Source organism: Myotis brandtii, unplaced genomic scaffold, assembly GCF_000412655.1.
Source record: "Myotis brandtii unplaced genomic scaffold, ASM41265v1 scaffold43, whole genome shotgun sequence".
NCBI lineage: Eukaryota > Metazoa > Chordata > Mammalia > Chiroptera > Vespertilionidae > Myotis > Myotis brandtii.
The window spans coordinates 2537919-2565670 of record NW_005366455.1 but is presented as its reverse complement, the minus strand read 5'-3'; the positions used below and the strand labels follow the sequence as shown (position 1 = coordinate 2565670).

The following is a 27752-nucleotide window of genomic DNA, read 5'->3' as shown; positions in this document are numbered from 1 at the left end:
TACCTAAAACTGTGTGAGACTTTTAAAAAAATTCCAAATGGCTTTTTAAGTGTCTGCCTGGCCTATGTCTCTTTTACATTTATCACCAGTATATTCTGAAAAGCGCAGTGAAAATGGTCCATCTCTGTTCTTTGTTCTTCACAGGTGTGTAGTAATGAAGCCACCTGCATCTGTGATTTCACCTGGGCGGGAACAGACTGCAGTATCCGGGATCCAGTTAGGAACCTTCATCCCTCCAAGGATGAAGGACCCAAGGGTTTGTGTGATTTCAGTTTCAATTCCCAACACACTGAATTAATTGGTAGTCATCATATGGAGCCAATAGAACAACTTAATAGATTCGAAAGGAGACCCATAAGAATATCTCTTTAGCCTGTAAAATGTATAGCTCATCTTACTGCAGAATTAAGGACTCTAGTATATCACATTGGAAAAAATATTTGCGTTATCCCTTAGTCTAGAATTGAGGTGGGGAAGAAGTAAATATGTATACCAATTTCCTTTCATTTCTTTAAACCTCATTCTTTTTTTTCTTCATAATCACAAAAATTAATCATTTTATAGTTTGTCTAAGCTATGTCAGTTTTCTAATTGAGAAATCTTTTTGGATGAGACTCTGGTCATTCCTCAGTCCTTGAAAAGTGAAATACATGGAAGTTTTCGTCTTCCATGCCGTGTTTTAAGTACACTTTTGATTTAGGAAGAAGTTGGAATTTTTCATGGAACTTAAATTCTTCAAAGAGAACATGAACAATCTGTACCTTTGTTTTAATCAGCCATTTATTACAATGAGAGAAATTAGAATTTTAGAATTAAAAGGAGAGACTCAGTGACCAAGTAACTACACCACCCTCACTTTGTAGATGAGAGCACCCAGGCCCTGAGGTCAGGAGACATGCTATACTTACCCCAGCAACCAGAGGCAGCGCTGGGACCAGGACCTAGGTGCCCAATATCAGGCCCATTCTCTTCTGTTACATAATGTTATGATGTGGTCTGTGTCATCCTGAATATGCTAATCACTTTCCCATTATTCTTCCTGTTCTCAACCCATATGATTTTCAAAGACCAAGAAAAGTCATCAGTTGCAATAGGCTTATGGTAGCACTTACAGCACTGTACATACCTGAGAAACCAAGGAGTCACTAGAATGAATGGTGTCTCCCAATGACATTGCACATCAGGTTCTTCCTCATGGTACTGCTAACAGAGTCTTATAAATAACGATCATGCCTTCTTCCTGCAGGTAGGAAAAAACACATATAGAAATAGTGTCATTTTGATCTGCTTAGTTTGGGATAAAAGCTCATTTAAAGTCTCTGAATGTCATTATTGCTCATATGGGGAAAATACAACTTCAAAAGCATATTAAGCTCTATAGCCTTCAATTCCTGAAGAGATTTAGGCTGATTCAAGTGCACGCTTAACGTTCAGTAATAGTGGGTGTATTAAAATACTTTTCATACATTTGCTTAATATGCCCATGATATTAAAATGCGATAATCATAATCACACCCTCACAGTCTATTTCTGTTCTTCTATTACTAAAAAGGAGCCAATTCCACTTTTACATGCAGTCTTTTGTTACTTGGAAACTTAAAAAAATTCTTAGATCCACCTTCAGAAGTTAGATGTAGAGAAGACTTAGAGATGCAGAGGTTCCTTTTTTCCAGATTTTCTCTCCATCGCATCCTGTGATTCTCTTAAAGGTCTAGCTGCTCTTCCTCCAGGAAAGTATAAAATAAACCTGCCTGCGCAGAGGCGAGGGTTCAGTTGCCTTAGGCTCTGCCTTATCATTAGGTAGCGTAAGGGATTATTAACTGCCTGACTCTACTCCTCATTCCTGCACCCGCCCAGACCTAGAAAACTGAATTGGAGGCATGAAGTGAACAGTTCCATTCTAGAGAAGAAGATACTCACAGCAGTATTTGTTGTGTTTCTTCGTATTTAATGCGGTGCTATTCTACGTTATCTTTAAAGATAACCTTTTTGATCATTCAAATAATACATGTTTATTGTAGAAAATTTTGAAAATATAGAAAAGATTAAAAGAAAGTAAAAGTCACTCTTCATTCCACAACTCAGAGGTGATCAACAGAAGCATTCTGGCATATTTTGTTCCTGTTGTATCCCCCCCCCCCCCCACCATTCTTAATGAAGTCAGTGGAGTCATTAGAGTAAGGGTAACATAACCATGGGTTCTAAAATTGTTAAAATTCTTGTGATCTCTAGTAATCTTCATTAAACTGGAAAAAAGCCAGTAATTGATATATATGAAGAACAGTTATTATTAGATTTCCAGAAAAGTCAAACAATAATAGTACACTAAATAATAGCTTTATCTTTATTTATATCTTTTTCAGCCTCTATAGAAAAATCAGCTGATATACTAGTAAAATGGGGGAATAACAGAAATCAAAACTATAACACTTTGTTGTAGGCTTTATGATTTTATTTTTGATATTCTGGTTCAGAGAAGATGATGAGAGAGAAACTATATATTTATATTTTTATCCAGATAGCAAATATTTATTGAGTGTCAACTATTTAAAAGACAAGCACATCCTTGGCCCATAGTAGGCACTCAATAAATGTTACATCCCTTCCTTTTGGGAATATGTAAAATAAATGAAATGCTGCATAGTAGAGCTGATTTCCAGTTTAGCAGTACCCATGTGTTATATTGCTTTGAGAAAGAGTAATGGGTAATGAACTCAAGATCTGTTAAAACAGTACTTTCTTTTAAAAAAAAATTCTATATAAGAATTCATTTTAGCCAAACTGATGACAATTGCCAGGAAGCAAGATCTCTAATGCTTCCTCCAATCATTACTTTCTTAACTGTGGGTTCAGCAGCTGTGTGAGGAGCTAAAGGTTTTTCTCCATAGCTGAATGCTGAATATTCTTTCTCAAGATTGAATTGGTTTGACTGGCACTTGCTTTACTGAATCTTGTGTTTGGGTCCTCGCCAAATGCTTGCCATATACAGCGAGCAGCACCCACAATAACCAGGCCGGTCATATCCATTAGATGAAGGATTTTCTGTATAGATACAGTGAGACAGAATTAAAAAATACTTAGTTTTATCTAATTTCATTGTACTTCCTTGTTGTGGAGGGGGGGAAAAATCAAGAAGCAAATTGAAACTATTGCCTTTTTTTAAAAAAAAAAATCATGAACACTGGCATAAAAGAGTTGTACCCAACTACAGCCCTTTGGATCAAGACCAAATTAGTAAAAATATAGGTGAACTCTGTGATGGTTTCTATTGAATGGAGGCTGTCAGAAAGGAACCAATGTATTTTGGATATTTCTTTCATTTTAATTACAAATTCCTGGAAGAATTAAAAACTGAACCTCTCCATCTGGGTAGGAACTAAAAACACAGATAAAAGTATTGCCATTGCAGTCACTCTGCACCAACTAACATTGTCCACTTTCACCCACTGATTAAAGAATGCTAAATAATTTATTCCAACTTCTCAAATAAAAGATATTAAAAGGGAAGAGATAGGATCTCAAAGCAAAAGCAATGTGAACAAGGATTTTTAAAAAAGATTTTCCATTACATATCACTTTATTGTTGTTATTATTTTTGCATTGCTATTTGTTTTACATACAAAGAGTCTTCTGGGCCCTCTCTCCCAGCTTGTTTCCACTGAACTCACTGGAAGATATTATTCTAGTTTGTTCTGCTAGGGTAGCATACATTTGAACTGTGTTTAAGGGACCTAGGATTCCCACCTGCTGTGGGGAGAGCCAAGTCAAGTACCCATACTTTTAGTCGATTTGTAGGCATTTTTGCATGGTGCTGATTACGGAATACAATGGGACTTTTCTCATTGGCTGGTTTACATCACCATTATAGGAGGGAAGAGAGGATACTGGACCCTGTCACATATTTTCATTGACGTGGAAGGACAGAGAGCCTTCCTGGGAGCGTTGTTCAGACCCTCCCATCATGACCATAGTCATCAAATCAGAGATAAAAAGGCCTTGGTGGCAGTTTAGTGCAGACCCATTGTTTTACAGATGAGAAAACTAACTTAATTATCAGGGTTACCACAGAGTTAGGGGCAGAGCCAGGAATAAAACGTCGATGACCTGATCTTGAGCCCAGGGCGTTTTCTGTTATTGCACACCGCCTCATTTAAAGCTGAGTATGTATTAACTTATTATGCTGGTTCTTATAGCACAGGAATAAGTAGAAAGGGTGAAACAATAACCAGGTAATGATTAAGCTTAGCTGACCCAGTACATACTAGCATTTAGTATTTTGAAAACAATAATTTATGTCTTAATAGGTTGAGGAGTGTTAGTTAATGTTTACTTTACCTTTTGCATATGTATTTTTAAAAGCTGAGTTTCTTTGTGAGTTGTGCAAATCTGTGATTTTTATATGAGATGTTATGGTTATCATATATGATTATGCTCACATGTATTTATATCTCACTTAGGTATATTTTCCACTAACAATAGCCTCATCATTAACATAAGGGTTTACCAAATTTAAAAATTTTTCAATATATGAGTTCATTTTGTTTGGAAAAATGCCATGATATTGTTATTGACAGCTAAACTGACTGAATTAATATTCTTATATAAAATAATTTATTTTTCATTCCTTTAGATATTTGTCCCTGTGTACCCCAAATGAACTTTGTATTATTATTATTTCCTGGAAAAGAGTAAGAAGATCTGAGTGTATGTCTGACATACTGAAATATGGAGCTAGATAAAATATCTATTTGTCATGCCAATATGATACTCTAAGGTATAAAGAGTACATTTAGTATTTATTTCTAATCTTAAATTTAGGAAAATGATGAAGAAAGAACTTTGGTCCATAGAGTATAAAGATGGCTTTGATGCCTCCTGTCTTTTCAGTATTAAGGGATGTAGGATTATAGCACCTTTTGGCTCATTGGAATCATCTGAACTAAATAATGCACCTTTTTGTTTCAGAAACTCTCTAAAAGTAAGAAAAGAAAAACACCAACCACTCAGTTTTTAAAACACACTCTCAAAAATGTCTGAAGCATGCCCTGTCTGTGGAAGACTTCTGCATATCAAATAGAAATTCTTTAAAAAATGAGAAAGTTCATAGTTTTATTCTCGATACTATACACTTCTCAAAAATTCCACCTTTTAGCACATATGAACCTAGATAGCAGGGGCCAAGATGAAAAGTGATAATAATAAACCAACAAACAACAGAAATAAATGAGCAAAAATGAAAACATACTGCTAGGTAATAAACAGTTTCCACAATCAATCAAGTTACAATGAAAGGTAAGTGTGTCAAAGAGTTAGGGAGCAAAGTTCAGTTCCTGATATGCTGATGGTGTTAATTAGCTAGAATCTTGAAGCGTTCCATCTTCAGGTTTGGTGGGGTGAAGGTTGGCGCCCAGCATAGTTCCTGGGAGAAAAAGGCATGTAGTAGAGAAAGAAAGAATGAGTGAGTGAATGAAATACAGTTATATAAGAAGTAAATTAGTACAGAAGTAAAACCAGAGCATAGATCTCCAAAGGTCCAAGGAGTTTCTTGCCAATGAGATGGTAAGTTCTTTGTAGCTGTGCAGAAGTGCTGAGACCTAAGTTTGCACGTACGGCCCCTGTCAAAACCTACCCACCTGTGAGCCACTCCGTTCATGCATGTCAGTTTGAAAACAGGTTGAGAAACTACCAACTGAAGAGATAACCTTGCTAAGTATTCTGATAAAGAATTAAATGGAATTTATATATTTTCAATATAGTAGAATTTAAAGTCACGGGAGGCAGGGAGAGCAAGGAGGGGAGAGGATACTTTTGAAAAATCTATTTTCCCCACTTTTATCTTGCTTTGGTGTTAAGGATACTTACTTATCAGTTAAGAATTTGGAAATGATTATTCTTGATCAGTGGAGGTTATACACTATATCTGTTTATTTTGGATATGTATTTGAAGAATCTGCAGAAATATCTTGTTCCTCTCATGTTTCTAACACTTACATGGTGAATTGCCTAATTCTCTTGATTCAGCAGTAATAAATCACATCCTTAGCAAATATAAAAGCCTTATTAACTAGTTATTTTTCATCATTCATAGTTACTATAATTTTAAAAATATTAACAAATTTTTACTCAGCATCACATTTCACAGGAGTGTGTGTTTCCTGTAATTTAGCATGTGGCTTATGTAAAGATTGAAGAGCTAATAGAACTCTTGTGTATTTTGGCTCTGAGAGCCAATGCCTAAAACTTAAGCAAAAATAAATAAATAAATAAATAAATAAATAAATAAATACCTAGTTAATATGCCTAAAACTTAAGCAAAAATAAATAAATAAATAAATAAATAAATAAATAAATAAATCCTAGTTAATACCCAATATTAATTTAGTATTCTGAAAGCAATGATTTTCTAAGGTCTTAAAAAAATGAGGCATTATAGCTTTTATTCCAGTATTTGCCTCTACAATTTGGAAATCTGAGCTAGAATTTAGGTTATTTTGTATTATGTATTGCCATATTTGGAAAAAATCACACCTTCGATGTTGGTCTTTTTCCCTTTCCCCTCCGTGCTCTCAGTAGTAGCCTTTCTCAGTTTTCTGTTGAGCTCCCATCTTTTTTTGTTTTGTTTTCAAAAACAACTCAAGTTGAACTTAGTTAATGATCAAACTAGAATCTCTCACTCATATGATTTGCCCTGTGGTAAAATAAAGCAATTGTGTAGTTGCTCACGTGGGTTAGAGATCTAAGGTTCTCTCAAGATTCTTTGGGAGAATATTTAGCTAAAAATTATAGATTAGATCCCAATATTAAGCCTTACTAGTAAGAACTTGCAACTTCCAGTTGTGGTTCTTAGCTTGTTTCACCGTGTCTCATGGCACAGTCTGTGTGAGTGCAGCCTTGTGAAAGCTAATCTCTGTTTTCATCGGTGAAGTGGTAGGAAGCCAGTACTTTTCATTCCCTTGGAATGTGGGATAAAGTGCTTATATGTCCCGTTTGCACGCACATACAGATGCACAGACACACTCAAACATAAACATTCTGCCTTCTTACTTCAACACTAAACTTCTTCTTGCCTGTACAGAGAGCACCTTGGGAACTTGGCCTCATTCCAGTCCCACTTTGCAACAAAAGCTGTACGCAGAAGCAGGGGTTTGAAGGCATGGCGTGTCTCCTCAGTAATTTACCGCTCCATAGTTTGAAGCAATGAATACACTTTCCCAGAGCCCCTGACTTTCCCTCCATGCAAAGCCTATACACTGCAGACTATCAACAAAAATCTAAATGTCCAAATACTGTGGCAGAACCACAAACATTGCAGAGTTATTTGAAATATACTTTTCCAGGTAAAATAACTCCCTGGGTAACAATGCATTTAATTTTAAAGATACTCTCTTTTTAAACTTGTAAGGATTTCCACAGAATTGAGTAAGTTTGGATTTTTTTTAAAAATATAGCTTCTTAGGCATATTTTATAGTTTGAGGATTTTTTTTAAGCCCACTAATGGTTTATAACTTTTGAATTAAAAAACAGATTTGTTTAAATTACATTTTAATTTCACTTCACTCCTTCTAGGGACTGTAACTCCAGCTGGATTATTTCTTTGTTTAAAAGTGTAAGACATTATGTTTTTAACTAGAGTTTTTGGAGTTGGAAAGTAAATACAAGATTCTCCTTGAATATTTTCGGTGTGTATGTAGAACTTAATAAGCAAAAGAATTTTAATATATAACTGACTTTCAAAGCGTTTCCTGAATAGGTGATTTTGTACGTTAGTGAAATCAGTGTGTGATCAAAATTTTTTTGTTTTAAAAAATATCTCCGTTTTTCCCTCCACACAGTGAACCTGGCCACAAGCAGGCTAATAGGTGCTGTGGCCGGCACCATTCTGGCCCTGGGGGTGATTTTTGGAGGCACGGGGTGGGGCATAGAGTAAGCATCTTTTTGAGTCTCAGAGTGTTTCCGTTTGGTTCCCGGTGTGTGAGCTGACCCTTGACCCCTGACTCCCCCGTGTCGTCTCGTTGATGTGTTGCCCGTGGTGGTGCTACTTGTGCTGTGACTTGGACGTGTTTGTGTCGTGTGGTTTTCTCGTGTGGTGGAGAACCTTCTCCTGTCTGGACAATGTGGGGCATGACATAATCCTGGGTGCTGATGATGTCTTCGCCGTGGAGGATGGTCCAAAAGCTTCCATTGCTCCTCCACTTGAAAAGTAATGCTAAGATACAGACCTTTTTTTTTTTTTTTTACTATTTATTGGCAAAAATGCTTTCATAGAAGTGTTTTATTAGGACTCTTATGACAAATTGAATCATCACCAGTCAGATAGATTCACCTATACAATTAGGAATTACCAACAGTTGTAGCTATTTTTTAAGGGTAATCTGAATGATAACCACTAATATTTTCTCCGTTGATTGAGAATGCTAAAGGAAGCTTCAGCTTGTTTTTACAAAGAAGGTATTTAGCACATCGCTTCTTTTTAAATAAAATAGGTTAATAATTCCAATTTGATGTTTACATAAATATTTTGGAGCAAACAGCATTAAGAATGAAGAGATATTTAATCCAAACTTGCAAAACTTTAAGGGAGCAGTTGCAAATTACCTGGTGGGTTTGTCTTTTGAGGAGCCAGAGTATAAATACGTGGCCTGCATGCACTTGCCATTGAGCTCTCGTGGTGCCTCTATTTAGGTTGCTCTGCACTTGATCTGTATCCTCAGAATAGCTGTCAGTTCTCCATGGGCTACTGCTTTCATGAGATTGCCAATGTACATGTAGACTAAAAGATTATTGTGATATTGTGATTTTTCCCCTCTAATTTCAGAGAGAGAGCATTTGCAAATTACAAAAATACTCCGCATGCTGTCTTTTCTGCTCACTGTGGTGATGTTAACACTTCACAGTGGCCCAGGAACAAATTGCTAGGATCTTAAGGAATCGCCAGGTAACCTCCACGCAATCAGTCCAAACCATAGGCACGTTGAGAACACCACTCATTGTCCCTTAGTCCCATTGGTGGCAGCACACAGATGTTCTCCTTTCAGACTGGGTCTGGGAGGCCCAGGGCTGGGAAGAAATAGCATGAAGAGGGAGGTCCGTAGGTCACAGGTGGTGTCGATTCCCTAAATCTCACCTGGGTTGAAGGGCTTTGACTAGACGTGGATTTTGTAATTCACATCCCATCAGTATGGACTGCGAAGCTAGTAACCCCGGGGAAGCTAGAAGTACTTGAAAAAATATTTTGTTTCTCCATCTCTGTTAGAAAATAAAGTATATGTGAAGTAAAATATTTCTAGAAAACGAACTTCTATAAAATTCCACCGTGGGTCTGTTGACTGGATTAGATACAGAAGTAGCATTCCTTTCCAGGAGAAATTCCACACACACACATTTATGTGAAATTCCTCCTGGGAAGAAAGGTCGTTTTTTAAAAAACCATTCCAAATCCATTTTTTTTAAATGTAATTTATTGGCTGTGCTAACTGAAAGGGTGAACTTTAATAATGTTCCCTTGGAATCTTAGAGCTAGGCGGGATCTGGGAGCTTTGTTGTAAGGCACAGTCCTTGTCCTCCTTCCCTTCCAGTGTTGTTGGTTTGTGGCTATTTCTGGTTGTGACAGGTAAGTCTGTATACGTGTACATACATTTTTTTCTAAAAGTAGATGTTATTATTCTTGGTGTATACGCTGTTGTTGTCTATTAGCTTACTGATTTTTTCCCTTTAAATTCTAAATTTTGCCAGAGTTGCTAAAATAGTAAATACAGTTAATTTAGTAAATAGTAAATACTAGTTAAAAAATAAAATAAAATCCACGTAGTACATGTAGTTTTAATGCCTCCTAGTTTGACTGGCAGTGTATTGTCATTTTGTCACTAAGGGTTCCAAGGGCAGAGGCCTTGCTTTGTTTTGCTTTTGTTTCTACTCCTTAGTTTATCATTGTAGATCAGGAATTAATTCTCAGGGGTTATGTACTGATTCTAATTCCAGCCTGTTTTCTGAGCCAGTAAGGTACAAATCGTGTCTAAAGCATACATTCTGTACATGGTAATATAAATATTTTTAAGTGTTTTAAAATTTGAGTCCCTATTAAGCTTTGCGGAGGAAACACGTATACATGGAATAATGTTGCTTTAGTGGAGGGGTTAGCAAACTCTGTAACAGGGCAGATGGTAAATAGTTTTGGCTTTGCTGGCGACAGGATGTCTGTCACAACCTTGCGACTCTGCTGTCTTAGCCTAAAAGCAGCTGTAAATCCGCATGGGGATGAATTGGCTGTGTCCCAATAAAGCTTCTTTGAAAAAACAGTCAGCAGGGGCCAGATTTGACTCGTGGGATATATTTTGCTGCCCCTTTCTGTATCCCATAAGCTTTAGAGTCAAACACATCTGGGTTCAAATCTTGCCTCCGTCATGTGTTGACTTCTAGGAGCCTCTATTTCTCCATCTGTTAAACAGGGATAGTCATAATCCCTACCTCTTAGGGTTTGGTGAGGATCAGATGAGATAATAATGCCAAGTGCTTAAAAGTGCACCCCCATCGTCAGGACAGTGAATAGTAGTTAACCAGCTTTTGCGGCCTCATTATTATTTATTATTACGGCCATATCGCTAAAGGCCACTGAGATTTGTGTTCTGTAGAACCTCAGTGGTTAGTCTCAAGGGTGTGTCCAAACCCGGGAGCCCCAAGAGACCTCGTCCCTGAGATGCCCACTGTAACCCCCATCCGCCTTTCCTCGCGGATGGTCTCTGAGTGAAAACATCACGTGGCACACAATTTCAGTGCTGCTGAAAGTGGCATCCATTTATGTACACAGTCGAGGGCACTGATGTGAGCAGAAAAGAGAATCTTTTACACAGCAAGGAAGGCGCACACAGACCCGAGGGTTTCAGGGGAGCTAGCAAAATGGGCCCTGTGACGTTGGGAACAGGGGCATAAAATTAGGACAGAAAGTATTTTGCTGTTAGGGGGCGCTGTACCTGCATATTAGCATCCTGTACGATGTGATACTTAAAGTAATTCTCATACTGAAGTGAAGGTTGCTTACATTTAAAAAGAGTGAGACCAGGTTTTTTCCAGGTGAGTGGAGAGAATACACTGTATTACCAACTCTCCCTCAAACAGTTGAAACTCCACTTTTTTCCATTTCCCCAAAATTACCCCAATGAGTTTTATACTTTTTTTATATCTTGCTTTTGGAAGCCCATCCTGCTGTTTAAACACTGCCTGGATCTGTGCAGTTAAGAAATATGTCTTTGAGAACAAGACTTCCAAGTCAGATCTTTATTGGTAACCTCCTCCTGACTTGTGAATTTTAACCGTCTCCCAGGGGGGCATAAGACATGTAGCATTCAGACAACTTCATGTGCTGCTTGAAAGAACACTTCAGTGGGATGTTTCCTGCTTTCCATGCCCTCGTTTGCCAGCAGATTGAGCTCATTCTAATGCAGCCGCGTTCTTTATGCACTCTTACTTGTTTGATTCATGGTATTGGGAAGGGGGAGGAGAAGAAAGACGTGTAATGACAGCAATTGGCGCCTATTTGCTTCAAATTCTGCGGAAGGTGGATTTAATGGAACTTCATTGTCAGTGGTGCAGAAGCTGCAGATGTAAAGGCATTCAAACCCCAGCAGTCGTTATCCGCAGCGTGGAAAGTGAAATTAAGCTAAGTCAAAAAGGTGATTTATGTGTTTCGCAATCTTTCATGCAGGGTTTTGACTTCCTGAAACCGCCCAACTGCCTTTCCCTGGTGGTAACGAAAGTGGTTGGCTCATATGACTTTCTTCCCATGATCCTTTGTCACAGGTCCTAGTGCCACCAATCTCATAATAGGCTCCATCGCTGGTGCCATCCTGGTAGCAGCTATTGTCCTTGGGGGCACAGGATGGGGATTTAAGTAAGCAACGCCGCATGCCTTCTTCTCAGTGGCTCTGGCACTTCTCTTTTCTGCTTACATAACCAAGTTTTGAGTTCCTGCTACAAGTTTTAACAGTAAGACTGAGAAAAATATCTCATTCACAAACAGGTCAGGAAAGAAGAAACATGGAAACACCAATGTCATCTTCAGGCAAGTGGGGAAACATACATGTGAAAGGAACTCACATGCACTGGGTTGAAGAGAAAAAGTGGGAGTTCTTTAACAGAAGACAGTCAGCTTTTAGGGGCAAGCAGTCTGAGAGACATTTATTAATACATAGGTCTGTGAGGAAACTGTGCAGTTGGAAATGGTGGACATAAACTCCTAGTATCTGTTTAAAACTGGTTTATAGTCCATTGACATTTTGAACATTTCACACCCCAAGTAACCATTTGTTCATCATTTTTCACATGTCGTACTGTCTGTAGCTTTATGATTTTAAAAGCTTCATTATTTTATAAAAACTGATTTTCAAAAGTATTTTCATTAATTCTCTAACCAACTGAATTGGTTTCACATTGGAATTTAAAGTCTGTGGTTTTGTGATAATATTTTCTAATTAACTGCAAATGTTGGTGTGACCGGTAGGCCTGGTGTGTCTTCATAGTACTCTTTTAGTTTGGATTGTACATTGATCACAGAACTAAGTTCATTTAAATAGATGTGCCAGATAATCACAAATAATCCAAAATTTCAAACCTAATTTACTCAGTTTGGATATTTCTATACCTCAGATTCATTGGGTAATTGCTTTCTATAGCTTTTCGTGCTGTGGTGACTCACGATTTGTAAATAAGACCTCTTATGCGAAGTATTCCTTGTGAGAAATTACATTTCAACCAGATCTATAGAAACACATTTAAGTGGGAAGTAAGACTATTGCCTAAATTCAAAGCCCACTTTGCCTTCATCTGGTTACACAATTGAGGAAGTTTTTGACCTGAATGGTCTGAATAATTTCCTTAATTAGGGAGTTTTATATTTGGTATCCTGAATTCTGTGTATTTAAACCAGTTAAAATGTCATTATTAGAAATTGATTATGAAAGAAAAACCAAAAGATGATTTAAATTAATTCAAGTCTACAAGTTTTTGAGTCTTCAACTTGGAAAGCTGTTATCAAATAGTACCTCTTTTCCACAGAGAGATTTATAAACTTGAACTTGTTTGATGGAACATTAGTTTTGGCATCAATGTGTTTTCAAAAACGCACTCCCAATGGGCAACTCATGTTTGAATTTCTCATCACAATATTACCAGACATTGCCCAGATACTGAGTCACTCATGTGGCACATGACAGAATAACATGTTTTTGTTTGGACTGGTCTAATTCAAGCAAATATTTCTTAGTGCCTTGTTACTTACTATAAACAAGTCACTGTACATGACAGTTGTTCCATGATCCATTAGTTTATAATGCCCCCATTTAAATATCCCTCAAGGAAAAGAAATTTGGCTCATGCTCAGGCTTATGCCTCTGGCATGAGGAAGCCTCAGTTTCCACGGCTTGGAAAACAGCCTCCTGTACATCTTTGCCATCCAGCCGCAAGCAATACCAAATTTCCCACCTCAACATTTGGAGATAAGAGCACAATTCTGTAGCAGGACCTCAAAACGGCGGCTTGGCCTAGCTCACAGCTTGAATTGCATGTTTCTTTGGGGAAAAAACAGAAAAGCCTTTTTATCACTGTGTATATAAGTGGATTAGGCCCTGTTTAGATTAATTAATTCTGAGAGAGATGTCTCATCAACCTAACAGAAAGGGTGGGTGGGGAGATGGGCATTGGGTGAGGTGAGAAAGAGCTGTGGGATTGCTGCGCAGGTGTGTACCGCTGTGCTAGGTCAATGTCCCTTCCTGTGCCCTACAACCTTAATAAAGAAAAACATTATAGAACAGTGTGAAGTAAATTTTTTATGGTCTGAAAAAAAAAAGTGAAGGAGTGAAGTCACTTTAGGAGTTTAGATGTGGAGAAGCTGCTGCTTTTCGTGCTGTTGGTGGCTACATGAGGGTCTGAATTTGCTTTCGACTTTAATAGTAGCTACGTGGTTTATATTCGACATGAAAGACTGTGGGTGCTGAATGATCAAGTTTAGGTTTCTCACCACCTGGGCAGTTTGGGAGATGATTAATGTAGACATGCTTTGGAAGTAGTATTATTTGCTAGTTGAACTGAAAGCCTTAGAGTTTTTCACTGAGTTCAATGAAAATACTAGAGAGGTTCCCTTTAGAAGCAGAAGTTGAAAAAATAGTTTGTAAGAAAGATCGCTCTAAATACCTTTATTGGACATCCCTCCTGAATCAGGTTTTTATTGCTAGAAGAGCCATTAACAAAGTAACCTGCAGAATTGGAGGGCACACAAACTTCCAAAAGTATGAACTGCTCAGGGGAAGTACGGCTTTTCCCTAACGTCACGTGTCTTTGGGCAGAACACCCTGAGTAACGTAGATGTGGAAGAAGGGTCAGCCATACCTGACCCATTCAAGTACAAATGAGAAATACAGCAATGCTTTGACCCCTGACACACTGCCATTTTTTATAGTTTTTTCCTCTTAAACCATATTTCCTCTGAAATAGGTGGTAAAAAGCAAGCGTGCATGTGAGTGTGATGCATGTGTGAATATAGGTACATTTGTGTGTGTAAGGTGATAATGAAGGTTTGTCAAGAGTATTGTGGTAAAATAATAGTATAAATTTATATTACTTCTTAGCAGAGTCATAGAGTCTGAAAGCTTTGCTTAATGAAAATAAGACTTTCATAAGCAAGGCTATAGACTTCCTGAAAAGAAAAAAATGCTTTATTTGGTAGGTTATTGTATTTGACATATCCTGATCTATTGGGCAATGTGGTAGATATATACCTTAGTAACTTTAGTTAATTTCATACTCTAAAAGTATGAGGTTTCTAAGGGATGGTTAGTCTATGGATTTCCAGTCTTTTGGGTCTTAGAATTTTCCTCTGAGACATCCTGTGCAGAATAAATCTAGGCTCTTGGCACACCGACTTGTCCAACATTTCCCCACATCTTCATTTATTTACCCTCACCCCATGCTCCTTATCCTCTCCATCACCCACACACACAGCCTGATGCAGTGGTGCAGAGGATTGCAAACTCTGTCCTGACTCATGGGGACTTGGGGCTTCTATCCAATGTTGTGTAATAATTTACTTGATTAGATCATTAGAGCTGTTGCTTTTATTAGATTTTGGGAAAAATCATGTGGATGAAGGGTCATTTTAGTAGCATCTTCTCTAAAGCTTAGGAAAGGTGACAATTATATGAAAAGAAGATTTCATATCTCTATTTAAAATGAACAGAATCGCTGTCATTACCTTGCACATGGCTTTTTAACTGCCAATCCCTAAATCGGAATACAGAAAACTTGATGTGAGGTATGGTCGTTTACATGCACATAAAATATATGAATGCCATAGTTGATGGTAGTAGGAAAGAGAAATTCTAGGTGATGGTAGGAAAATTACTTGAAGGTAGGTAACAGTGACATAGTTTGGTGACAATGCAAATCACAAGATTTTAGGATGAGGGTTGGGCTCTTCCAACTATACCGTAATGTTTCAGTCTGTGGAACCCCCTCACCATGTCCCACTGTCCCACTACTTGCTCTCCCCACGGGGTTCAGTGACAGCAGTGGCCATACTGGCCTGGCAGAGCTGCTCTTGACATTAAAGTAGTTCATTTAATAAGTGTAATTATCATATGTGATTTTTCCTCTATGAGAAGTTTCTTGGGTTGCACATTCTTACGGAGCCTGACTTTGTAAGCAGTTCCGTTTGACCTATGTTTTACTTCACTGGCCACAGTGAAGCACAGACTGTTTAGGTACTCACATAAATGAAAACTTAAAGGACCCATCTGGATGAATACAAGGGAAGTTAACTGAATTGTTTGAATGTCAAGTTGGATGAAATTGGAAAGGAATTTAATATTGCTAATTATATTTTCTCAAAAGAATACATGTCTTTTTTAAAATTTGCTTTTGGGTTTTACAGAGTTAGGAAATGGGATCAATGTTACCCACTCTTCCCATGAGGAGCATAACCAGACTTGCTGCTTTTCCGAATTCCATGACCGGATCCCAATGCAAAATTCCCCCAGTGCCTGCTGCTCCTGTGTTAGGCAGTTTCTCACTCAGGTTGCCAGGAAGACTGAGTTCAGCCCCCTGACTCCACCCCTGGGGAAGTGAACTCAGTCTAAGGTCGCCTAGAAAGGGTGAAGTGAGGGGTTTTTGGTGGGCGGGCAAGGACTCATTGTGGAGAGATAAGAAGGTGATAGCAGTGGATCAATATACCCTTGAAAGATCTAAAGTCTTTACAATCTGAGATGGTTGTTGTTACCTGAAGAGTTGTTTTAATTTTGTATACATGTATGTGTGTATACTATATATTGTGGACAAAAGTACAGGTTTTTCAGAACTAGTAAAAGTTAATAAAAATGAGATCAATGCAAGGTTTGTGCTTTATGGTAATCTATATATATAAAAGCCTAAGAGACCATCACAATGGAACAGACAACTCAACAGGCTCCATGGGGCGACCAGGCCGGCAGCGGGGTTAGTGAGGGACGACCAAACTACTGAACAGCATGCTGTGTGGGGCGACCAGGCCAGCAGGGGGATTAGTGAGGGACAAACAAAAGACTAAGCAGCAGGCTGCAAAGATGGCAGCACCCACAGCCAAGGAGGAGGGAATATGCTAATTGACTGCCACACCCTCAAAGATGGCGACACCCACAGCCACAAGATGGCCGGCAGGGAGGGCAGTGGGCGACCACCAGGCCTGCAGGGGAGGGCAGTTAGGGGCAACCAGGCAGGCAGGGGAGGGCAGTTAGAGGTGACTGGGCCGGCAGGGGAGCAGTTAGGTGTCAATCAGGCTGGCAGGGGAGTGGTTAGGGGGTGATCAGGCTGGCAGGCAGAAGTGGTTAGGGGCAATCAGGTAGGCGAGCAGTTGGGAGCCAGCAGTCCCGAATTGTGAGAGGGATATCTGACTGCTGGTTTAGGCCCGATCCCGTGGTTCGGACATCCCCCGAGGGGTCCCAGATTGGAGAGAGTGCAGGCTGGACTGAGGGACACCCCCCCCCCCTGTGCACGATTTTCATGTACTGGGCCTCTAGTATTTTATAATGATCCAGAAATACCTTACAGGTTATGATGAGAAAGTTAATTGCCTCACAGTCCTAGTGAACAGAGAATATTCAGGTGAGACAGTCATGGAAGGAAAACAACACGCACATGCCTACGATAGCTGTGCTCTCACATTGAAATTGAACAAAAAGACTTAGATATAGAAAGTTCAAAGGACAAGCAGTTGTCAATGTACAGTGGCCCATATGGTTACAGCTTACATGTGAGGGACCCTCACGGTGAGCCTGCCATGGGAGTGTCCCTTTCATCCTCATCGGGGAGGAAATACAGTCCCAGAACCCCCTGTTGGTATTCAGAAGCTATTTTCTGATAAGTACATGGTTCTACAGCATGGTTTAGCCTCCTGGTCAGCCCGGGAACCCAGTCACCCTGTTGAACATTGTTTCTATTTTTAAAAAAAATGCAATTTAAGCTTCAAAAACTGACTTTTAGAAGAAGCACAGAGGTTGCCTCTATGTCACGCTGAAGTGGGATTTTATATCTCCATTTAAAAGTGAATTGGATTGTAGTTATGGCCTTGGACATGACTGTTCACCTGACATCCCCTGCATTTGAATAAAGGAATTTAGATGTGGGCAATATAGTCATTTACATGCATAGTGCTAGTTGGCTTGATCTTTACTCTACACTCATTTTAATTGAGAAGACATTAGTTTAACATTTCTCTTGAGTTCCAGTAACACATATCTAACTCGTAGTCCTTCAGGATCATTTTACAAGGTCAAGCAGTCCCTGTTTTCCCCCACCTGACTCACTGGAAGTGTGGTTCCTAATGTAGTTACCTTCAAGGACTATGATCATGGATAGTAGATGCACATCCTGTGCTCTGGAGCAAACTCCGGGACAGATGCATTATGGGGGATGTCCCTCTTGGTCTCATCTCTATTTCTGGGGCAGCATCAGCAATGCATGCTTTCAAAAATATTGATTCAAAGGAGGGTTGTAAGGTGGTGGGTGATAGGGAAGAAAAGGAAGTAGCACTGTTGCAAGTAGTGTTTGTTGCAATGGATTACCTGCTAGGACAATGAACCATGTCCTTAGGCCATTAAAGATGTTTTAATGAAAACTTTCAAAAAGAAAAGGAAAATTTTCTTTAAAGATTTTTATATGTGATAGTTCAAAAAAGAAGCATCAAAGTGGTCATCTTGGGGAAAATAAGAACTTTGCAGGATCAACTTTGGACTTTGGTGTTGTTTTTATTTTGAATTACCTAGAGGCGAGGAGGAATATACTGTAATCCCTTTGGTACTTAGGGCTGTACGGGCATCCAGCTGCCCCGAGTGAGTGGGCAGGGGAACAAGAGCTCCTGGGGACTCCTCAGTCTCCAGTTTTGCATGATGCCTCGGTGGCAGCAGCATTGCACCCGCCCAGTGCGCAGATTAAATGCATGAGCCTCCTTGCTTGATGCCCCACATGAAACCAGACCATGGGGAGGTTGCAACCAACTCTTGTTGCCTTGTACAAGTGTCTTGCTGGTTCTTTCTTTTCTCTTTTGAAACATCAGAACCACTTTTTAGGAGACTGGACACTGTGAGCGAGGCATTTTAATGTTGCTTTCAACTAAGCTAATCTGCTGCATTTGCTTAACTAACCTGAGCCTGTGTCCATTCTCCTCAGAGTGTACTATCTCCCTGTGCACTCTGATCAACTTTCTAGACATGAAAAATGCTTGTTCCACAGTGTGGTAAGAACTCACACAGCCAAGGCAGCACAATCACTGAGTAGAACGAGACGTTTTGCCATCTTGGCAAAGGCTGATCCACTGATACTGAACTCGCAGGTCTGGAAGGAATCAGCTACAAGACCTTCAGACTTCTAATAGCCCCCAAAATGGAAGAGCCCTCCATATAATTATTTTGATCCAGCTACAATTAGCTATGTCAGTTACTTCTGAAATAAGAGACAAATTGGGTTCCTGAGACTTCCAGTGATTTCAAAGGAACAACTTGAAGCTTCTTTTGATCTTCACAAATGAATGTATTCTAGTGGAGATGTTGTCAAGACATTCAAAAGTATAAGAGGTTCTGTGTTTCAATTTCAAGTTATTTTGGAAAATCTGCCTCAGTGTGAGTTGATTACTTTGCTCTGGAACTAGTGTTGTCATTATCATCACCTTCCTCTTATCATGATCTGACTAATATTGTGGATTTCCCCCCCTCCGCTTGCATCTTCTTTTGACGCACTTGGGAAGAAATGTCAAGAAGAGGAGGTTCGATCCTAGTCAGCAAGGCCCCATCTGAATCAGCTGCGGCGGATGAACGGTGCCTCGCACTGTTGGATTCTGGATGTGACACGCTTTCAGCAATGTTGCCGGAACTGTTAAGTCTGTAAACAAGGAAGGACACTGGGTGGTCATGACTGTAGAACTCAAGTTGGGGTGACCGGGATGAGGTCAAAGAAAACTGTCCTTTTTGGAAATCATTTCAAAGAACTCCTCCCACCACCTGTCAATAAAAGGGGGGGCAAAAGACAATGTTCTAAAAAGAACTGTTTCAGAATCTCTTTTTTTTTTCTAAAGGAAGAAGGAACAACAACAAAAATTAAGTGCAATAAATGAACCATTAAAGATAGCAAATGATTTTTTTTTCTTCCTCAGCCTGCTGGCCCTTAATATCTTCTAAATGATCTGGCATGATTTCTTTTCTCTTTTCCTACCAATGACACACTCCAGTGGCATGAAGATCTAATTTTCGAAAGGGTAAAATCTGCATGGCATATCTACAACAAGCAGCTAGCAAGCCAATCCGCAGCCAAACCTGCAACTGAATTCCATAAGGTGGAGATGACAGGTGAACATGAGGAAGCTGCCTGGCCCCGCCCCCTAGTCTAGACCAGGCCACCAACTCCCTGCGCTCCTTGATTCATTCTTTCATTCAGTTTCTCTTGGACCAGGCAGCCATGGGACATGGGAACTGGGACTTGAGAGTGGATACTATTGTAAAGTTCTTTTATAAATGTAAATATGGAAATAAGAGATTTTGACACATCCTGTTCACTTGTCTGTATTGAAATATTTTTCTTGTAAAGGTTCTCTGTGAATTTGAGTTCATTGTTTGCTCCCCATCTTTTTGGTTCCTCTTCTCCATTTCTTTGTCTCTGTCCTTCTCTCTTGTAACATGTTGTACAGTGATTGTTGGGCTTGCTTAAAAAAATAACAGATGTGGCCACAGATGCAAGGAGTTTGGGCACAAAACAGGTGCAATTTAAGAATGAAATGTTTGAATCAAACAAAATGCTTTGAAACCAAAAATAAAAGATGAGGGGAACACACAACAACAAAATAACCCACATTAAAAACCCAAAAATTACATAAATGCAAATACATGTACTGGTAAGTCTCTAAAATTTTTTTGTTGTCATTATAAACATATGTATATAATGTAAGAAAGTAGACACCCTTTCAAATTAATCACTGAAGTGCCAAGCTCATGATGTTAGTGTTTGGTTTTGACAATTTTTCCCCCCATCTTTAATGTGAAAGGAGGATAAACTTAAAGCCTTAAATTAAAAAAATAATAATAATTTTCCAATGTTGAAAGCTTGGGAAAAAGTTAAGCTTTCCATTTTATTCATATCTATTACTATCAATATTTCATTCATGCCGCATCCTCCTGCCTCAAAATATATATGGTAGAACCCCACTGTAACACTGGTGATGAGACAGAAACATCAATCACCTTCCTGTGAGCACTGCTGGAATAGCCTTTACTTCTGTGTGTTGTGTTTTCAACAAGCCTGTTGGGCCCACGGTGTGCTGCTGGTCTGTGAATAGTTGCGCTGGCTCACAGCGGGTTCTGCTATACATACAGATTCACCTTCTTTTCCCTCCAGGAAGATTTGCAGATGTAATCTGGATTCCCAAGTCCCTCTGAGTTCAGTTCACTTTCACTGAGGTTCCTTCTTCCATAAATAAGCTCATGATCGCTTCCGATCAAGTGTTCTATACATTAATAGAGAAACTTGGTCCCAGCTTTGTTTTGAATGTAAAACGTGTACATGATCCATTCAGTGAGTGTCCATCTAGAGATGAGCTTTCCTGGAGGCTCCAACATACCCATACTTCTCTAGCAACCTCCTTTTAGGAACGGGACATCAGTTATACTGCTCACTTCATGACAACCACGTCAGTGAGCTTTAAGTCCCTTTTCAGCACACTTCATGACACTAGTCTCACAACCTTGGCTTTGAATTTGGAAAGGATTATGTCCTTAAAATTTGCTCTTAAGACAGTGCAGTTTTATATATATATATAATTTTCTTTCCCCTTTTTTTCTCTCCCGTTCCCCTCTTCCTCTCCACCCTCTTTCCCATATATTTTTAATCCTGGAGGTAGCACAGTCCTAGAGCAGAAACTTTACTTTCTATCTGCTACAATAGACCATAACCTAACATCTTCCTCCTGCTGTTGCTTTCTGAGTACTAGGTGCTACACAGGTACGCAGTCTTTTTCTAGAGCTAGCTGTGTGTGTCTATTGTGCTAACAGGGTTCTTTCTCTACAAGGTAGACCAGCCTTCTTCTTGGCTTTTTAAGACACAGGTTGTACATATCCCTTCCCTAGTGGCAATGGTTCTTTCACCTCCGAGGAACTCAGATTACTCGGCATCTCTTCCTGTCGCTGCATTATTTCTGTCTCTGTTGCTGGATCCTACTCACTCGTGGATTCTCAGCCACTGCTGAGTCTACCATGTACATTTCACTGCTCTTCCAGAGGCACCACGTGACTTAATAGAAACACAACCATGGTGGTTACAAAACGAGTTAAATCTTTATCATTAACTTTTGAGCATTTCACAAACAACATTGTAAATGTGCGATGTTATGTTTTAAATCAGACCACAGTGGTCCCCAAATATTATGTACATATGGCAAATGTCTGTGTAACTTTTTGTTACACTGGCAGTTTCATAGGTAACTAAACCTATGCTCCAATGTTAAATTAATTGTGTGTATATGTAAAATACACAAGCTTTAAGCTGTGTGTGTGTATGAATATGAAAGATTATGCAACCATACCAATCGTAAACAATGGATTCTAGTTATTTTCGGTGGTATTAGGTTATGTAGTTTCCAACTCTGCTGTATTTTCTCTTGCACATGCTGTTCATTTGCTGATTTTTGTGGTGTGAAGAATCCTTGTTATTCAGTTGAGCTCAAAGCACAAGCATTATCACCGTTTAATGTTACCCAACAAGAGTTACTGTTAAGTAATGACAAGTTCCCATCTCACCCGCTATATGTTTGCTGCATTAATGAACAACACATGGATGAGGAAATGTAGGCTAACTTCATTGCTCACCTAGGATACTGCATGAGCCCACTAACTTAGAGCTACTCCTATTAGATAAATGAGCAGTACACATAGGTGCACGCTATGAAACATGAATCACGTAGAGTTGCGGAGTTTTACCAAGTGGTATGTGTGTTTTTGGTTTTCTTTTTTGTTTCCCCTGTACTATGCAAAGATGGGAAATGCACAAACTTTTCAAAGCCTAGTGTCTGAAGAACTTTACAAACAATACTTGAACGCTTTCTTTAAAATCATCCCATCGTATTTTATAATCGTTCCTTCTGTTGTTGATTTTCATTTTTAAATGGCTTGTAATTTTTTAAGTACACAACCTGAAGTTAATAAATTCATTCATAATCTTGTAGGCTGCCTATGAATGGAGATTCAGTACTCATTGTATGCATCTTTTAGTCAAATCTGTATTAAAACTTTTGTTAACATAAATGTTGCGGCTTTGTACTTTGATCATTTATCATAACCCCCTTTCCTGTGTTCACTTGTATTGTTGAATAAATGGCCATGTGCCAGATGTCATCAAGAGTTTTAGCACAGGTCTTTCTTAAATGCTCCCTGAACATTTAAGCAATCAATGGAGCAAAATAAAATAAATCTCTGAGTAGTGATAAATATAATCTTGATTAGGATTCAGTTTCATTGGGTTTATTGGAAATGCTTTGCATCTCATAAATCAGAAAGAACAGCTTAGAATCACACCATGATCAGTTTTGTTTTTGTTTTTTTTAATCCTCATCTGAGGATATTTTCCCACTGATTTTTAGAGAGAGTGAAAGAAAGAGGGAAAGCAGAAATATTAATGTGAGCAAAACACATTGATTAGTTACCTCCTGCATGAGCCCCTACCAACACCAGGGCTGGGGAGGAGCTTGCAACCAAATCGAACCTGGGATGCTTCAGTCCTTAGGCCTATGCTCTATCCACTGATCCAAACTGGCGAGGGCCAATTTTGTTCTTTAGTGCTGCTCTTCTGTGTTTAAAGGCGGTGGCTAGTAATAACATTCACACTTTTGACCCGGTACCAAAATTACAATCAAACTGTAAAGAAAATACAAAGTGTTTGTTATTCAAACTGTGTTATCAAAAACTTTGTAAAAACATTGTAATAAGGGTATTTCCTTGCACATCATATGGAATTGTTCATCAAATGACATTTCTTCATGAATGTCTTTCAGAATGTCTCCTCTTCATCCTCTATATTAAATATAAAATATAGATATCTTATATATTCACTGCCCTGACATCTTCTCTGATGAAAGTTTGAAGGGGCTTCCCATTTCCTATAGGATAAAGTCCAAACCTAATAAGGTGACAAACTTCTGCCTGCCTTTTATGACTTCCACCTTGTTTATTTAGCCTTCATTGGCTCTTATTCTCTCTCTTATTCTTATTCACTCTACTTAAAGTTCCCTCAAAGAGTCTCTTCTAGCCAGGTCTGAATAATCTTATGTAAATTTTATGTCCACTCACCATAACTCATTTGTTTCTATGTCAGTTCATATAATAAAAAATATAGAAACACTTAAAATGATATGAATATTATACTTTAAATCAGAAAGCATATTACGTTTGATTTGAAAAGAATTAACCTCTTTTGATAGGTTTTCCTTGAAGTCATTCTGTTTTTGAGGTTGACCTGGAAATGCCTTTTACTCCATGACCTCTTGGTAACTGATGAGAAAGGTCCCAGAAACCAGAACTCCCTTAATAGGGGGACAGCAGCCCTAGAGTTAAAACTTTGGTGTGAATAATTAGATGATCCATATGCTCACAATGAAAATCTTAACTAACTTTTGAAATTTAAGATAGACACCCATTAGGGACTGCTATTCATTAACGTATTAATTCAACCAATATTTATTAAGCCTGTATGTCAGGAACTCCTCCTAGAAATTACAGGAACAAAAGACAATTGTTGGCCTAAAGTTGCTCGCAATTTATCTGGGAGATACAAAAGATAAAGATGATAAATGAAATTGTGAACGGAGTAAAAACTTATGAGGGGCAGGTGGGAGAGGGATGAGGAAGGCTTCCTGAAAGAAGTGATTTTGAACAGTGTTGGAAGATGACAAGAGTTCACCAATCTAGTAAAGTGAACAGAAAGCAATGCGTGCCAAGAGCCAGGAAGAGGAGCTCAGAGCCTTGGTGTAAGTAATGCTAAGTATCTGATCCATCTGGCCTGTGTTTCCTTCCATTCTCCTTCCTACACTCCCTCCTTTTCTCATCTATAGAAATCCTTTGCTACTGGGCCAGGTCTCAAGAACATAATGCTGAGCTCTCAATCTTGTGAGCAAGCTGCAACATGTAAATACATGTGGTAAGTGCCCTAATAGACATAAATATTAGGTGCTTCAGGAGAAGAGAGGAGGGAACTCTGTCCTGCCTTTGAGATCAAGGAGGGTTTCACAGAGGAGGTGACATTTGAGCAAAAAGCTGTGCAATTGGACCAATATTATAATCATTTATGTTTAACCGGGGCTCATTTTTGTTGGTAGAAGTCCATAGATGCCTTGAAGGAAGAACAAACTGTGATGTTCGGTCTAACTTTCTACTTCAGGTATCTGGATTCCTTTTGCTTGTGTGAAGATTTTTATAAGGTTGTCCATCAGAAGCTTATTTGTTTATTTATTTATTTATTTGTTTGTTTGTTTATTTATTATTTTTAAGCCTCACCCAAGGACATGCTTAGAAAGAGAAAGGGAAGAAGAGAAAAAGTATGAGAATTTATTTAGGAGGAAGAGAGAGAGAGAGAGAGAGAGGAGAGAGAGAGAGAGAGAGAGATCTATTGATTGTCTTGTGTATTTGCCCAGTGCCCAAACCGGGGACTGAACCCAAAACCCAGGTGTGTGCCCTGACTGGGAATCGAACTGGCAGCCTTCCGGTGCACAGGATGATGCTCCAACCAACTGAGCCGCACCAGCCAAGTAAAAGCTTATATTTTTAGATAATTTCCCATTGATGTGCTCATCAAGGATCAGTCTTAACTGTTTGGTGTTGTCAGTAATGACAAAAAGGGCTTTTTGACCTGACCTGAAAGCCTCTAATAATTTCTTAACGTGAAGATCCCTGGCTAATTTCAGTCTGGAGCGAGGGGGTGGATAAGAACCATAAATGCTTTGAAAGCATCATTTAGGGAGCCCTTCAGTTAATGAAGGGTCAAAATCATTTCTCCAAGTGCAGCTGCATTTCCAGTCCACAACAGTTAGTGTTTATCTGTCTTATGCCTTGGAAAGGCTATTTGACTAGAACAAGTTCTAGGCCACGTACGTGACTTCTGGAGAGGAAGGGAATGCCATGATTCCTCCTTACCTGAAAACAGTTGTCCTGCTGGGACCTGGCGATGCTCCTTTGCCAGCTGATTGCCTGTGTGCGCCCACACTTGCCCTGGTGTGGCTGCAAAGACTGCACTTGGGACCCCACAAAGTCTACCCTATGAGAACATTTATTTGATTGTGATGATCACTGAAAACCAAATATAAGCTGAGTAAATCAATTGGTCCTACAAAAACAAGGCAAAACAAAGCAAAAAGAAACCCAAAACAAAACAAACAACAAACTTCATCCTGAATGATCAGGAGTATATCAAGAGTTCTTCAGATCTCTTTGGAGCTGTAAATAGCTTCCAGCCTTAGGAGGTAAATGAGCTTGCGGCAGAGCTCCTGGCTACGTCAGGCCTCAGAGTGAAGACTGGAACAGGTATAACGTGGGTGTATGTGACATCAGGAGGCCTCTGTTCCGCAGCAGCAGACCCAGCTTTGCAGAGTCACTGTGACTCCCGTAGAGACAGTGAATGGATTGTATGCAGGAGGTTTAAACCGCTTTTCCTGCGTAGGTGAAAGGGCTATACAGCACGGATGGCAAACCTTAAGGCAGGGGTCCTCAAACTATGGCCCGCAGGCCACATGCAAATACAAATATTATATTTGTTCCCGTTTTGTTTTTTTACTTCAAAATAAGATATGTGCAATGTGCATAGGAATTTGTTCATAGTTTTTTTTTTTAAACTATAGTCTGGCCCTCCAACGGTCTGAGGGACAGTGAACTGGCCCCCTGTTTAAAAAGTTTGAGGACCCCTGCCTTAAGGTCTACAGATGCCAATGATCAAGATGAGCAGAGCAACCCAGTATAGGGGACACGAGGGATAAGGGAATTGGAGTTGAGCTGGAGAGCACATACCCTGTCTCTGCTCAGCTCCAGCCAATTGTCACCATGTGGCAAATTGGCCCCTTCCATGCATTTTTCTAGAGAAGCCAGAAATCCATACTTGTGTGTAAAATTTCTATTTTTTTTAAAATATATGCCTCCTACACATCTCCCACTGGGGATGTGCCTGCAACCCAGGTACATGCCCTTGACCGGAACCGAACCCGGGACCCCTCAGTCCGCAGGCCGACGCTCTATCCATTGAGCCAAACCGGTTTCGGCAAAATTTCTATTTTTAAATTATGCAATTTATATTGTAATAGCACTGTGTGGATCAAGGAGGTGCAAACAGAACCTGTCTTTGTGTAGGATTAAGCCTACTGGCCCCTAGTAGGTAACTTCTGCATACATTAATGAGACATGTTCACGTGTGGCCCTGGGAATCCTCTGATAGCTCCAGGGAGTACAAAGATGCAGCCTTGCTCCCAGTCAGGTGGCCATGTGCAGAGGCCTTGCATGAGCTGCCACTTTCAATGTTGACTTACTGTTACTTTGTGTGGCTGAGGAGCAGACACTGACAGCCTGAGGTATTCCCTTTGGTGGTGCTTTGTGTGCTCAATTGTGGGAGAACAAATCGGCAAATCGGCTTTGTCTCAGTGCTCATTCCTCAATGCTCACTGAGGCAACTTAGTGGCTGCCTGGTTCCTAAGCCATGTCTGCCATCAGACATGATGCTGTGATTGACTGTGGATGTCTGCTGCCTGGCAACCAGAGATATCTCGACTAGATCCGCACAAATCGTAAGATGGTCTTTTTCTGACTCTCAAGGCCAATTGGACATAGGGGTGAACCAGCCAACCTGGCTAATTCAGAGGTCTCTCTAATTTTCTGGGTCCAGGGAAATATGGGAACGAGTCTTGAGCAAAGCCCTACAAAGGCTGAAAAATCCACCAGGGAGAAACAACTGAATTCTTATTTTATTTTCCTACATAATTATGAAAATCTGCACATTTATTGCAGAAGATTGCAAAATAATAAAAAAAAAGTCAAGAAAATTAAAACCATTACCTTCTAATCACCAAGATGTAACTCCCATTAATACTTTGTTAATTTCTTGGGCCCTCCCCCCACCACAGAATCAGCCCACAAAGGTAGGCAGCAAGTGGGTCTCCCTAAGATCTGTGTTTTCATTCCCCTGCTTATTTGTATATGTGTGCGTTCTATGTGCCATGTTCTAT

At 39.4% G+C, this 27752-nt stretch overlaps 1 protein-coding gene across 1 annotated transcript in view; it reads left to right on the top strand.

The window, feature by feature from the left end:
* The window catches only part of ADAM23 (ADAM metallopeptidase domain 23), a 149172-nt gene extending 126282 nt beyond the window's left edge, over window positions 1–22890 (top strand). Inside the window, exons 24-26 of the mRNA XM_014546091.1 lie at window positions 145–256; window positions 11795–11885; window positions 19260–22890. Of these exons, the coding sequence (XP_014401577.1) occupies window positions 145–256; window positions 11795–11885; window positions 19260–19308 (252 nt within the window). The 3' untranslated portion in view covers window positions 19309–22890. The remainder of the gene's footprint in view (window positions 1–144; window positions 257–11794; window positions 11886–19259) is intronic.
* Window positions 22891–27752: the final 4862 nt, after the last annotated feature.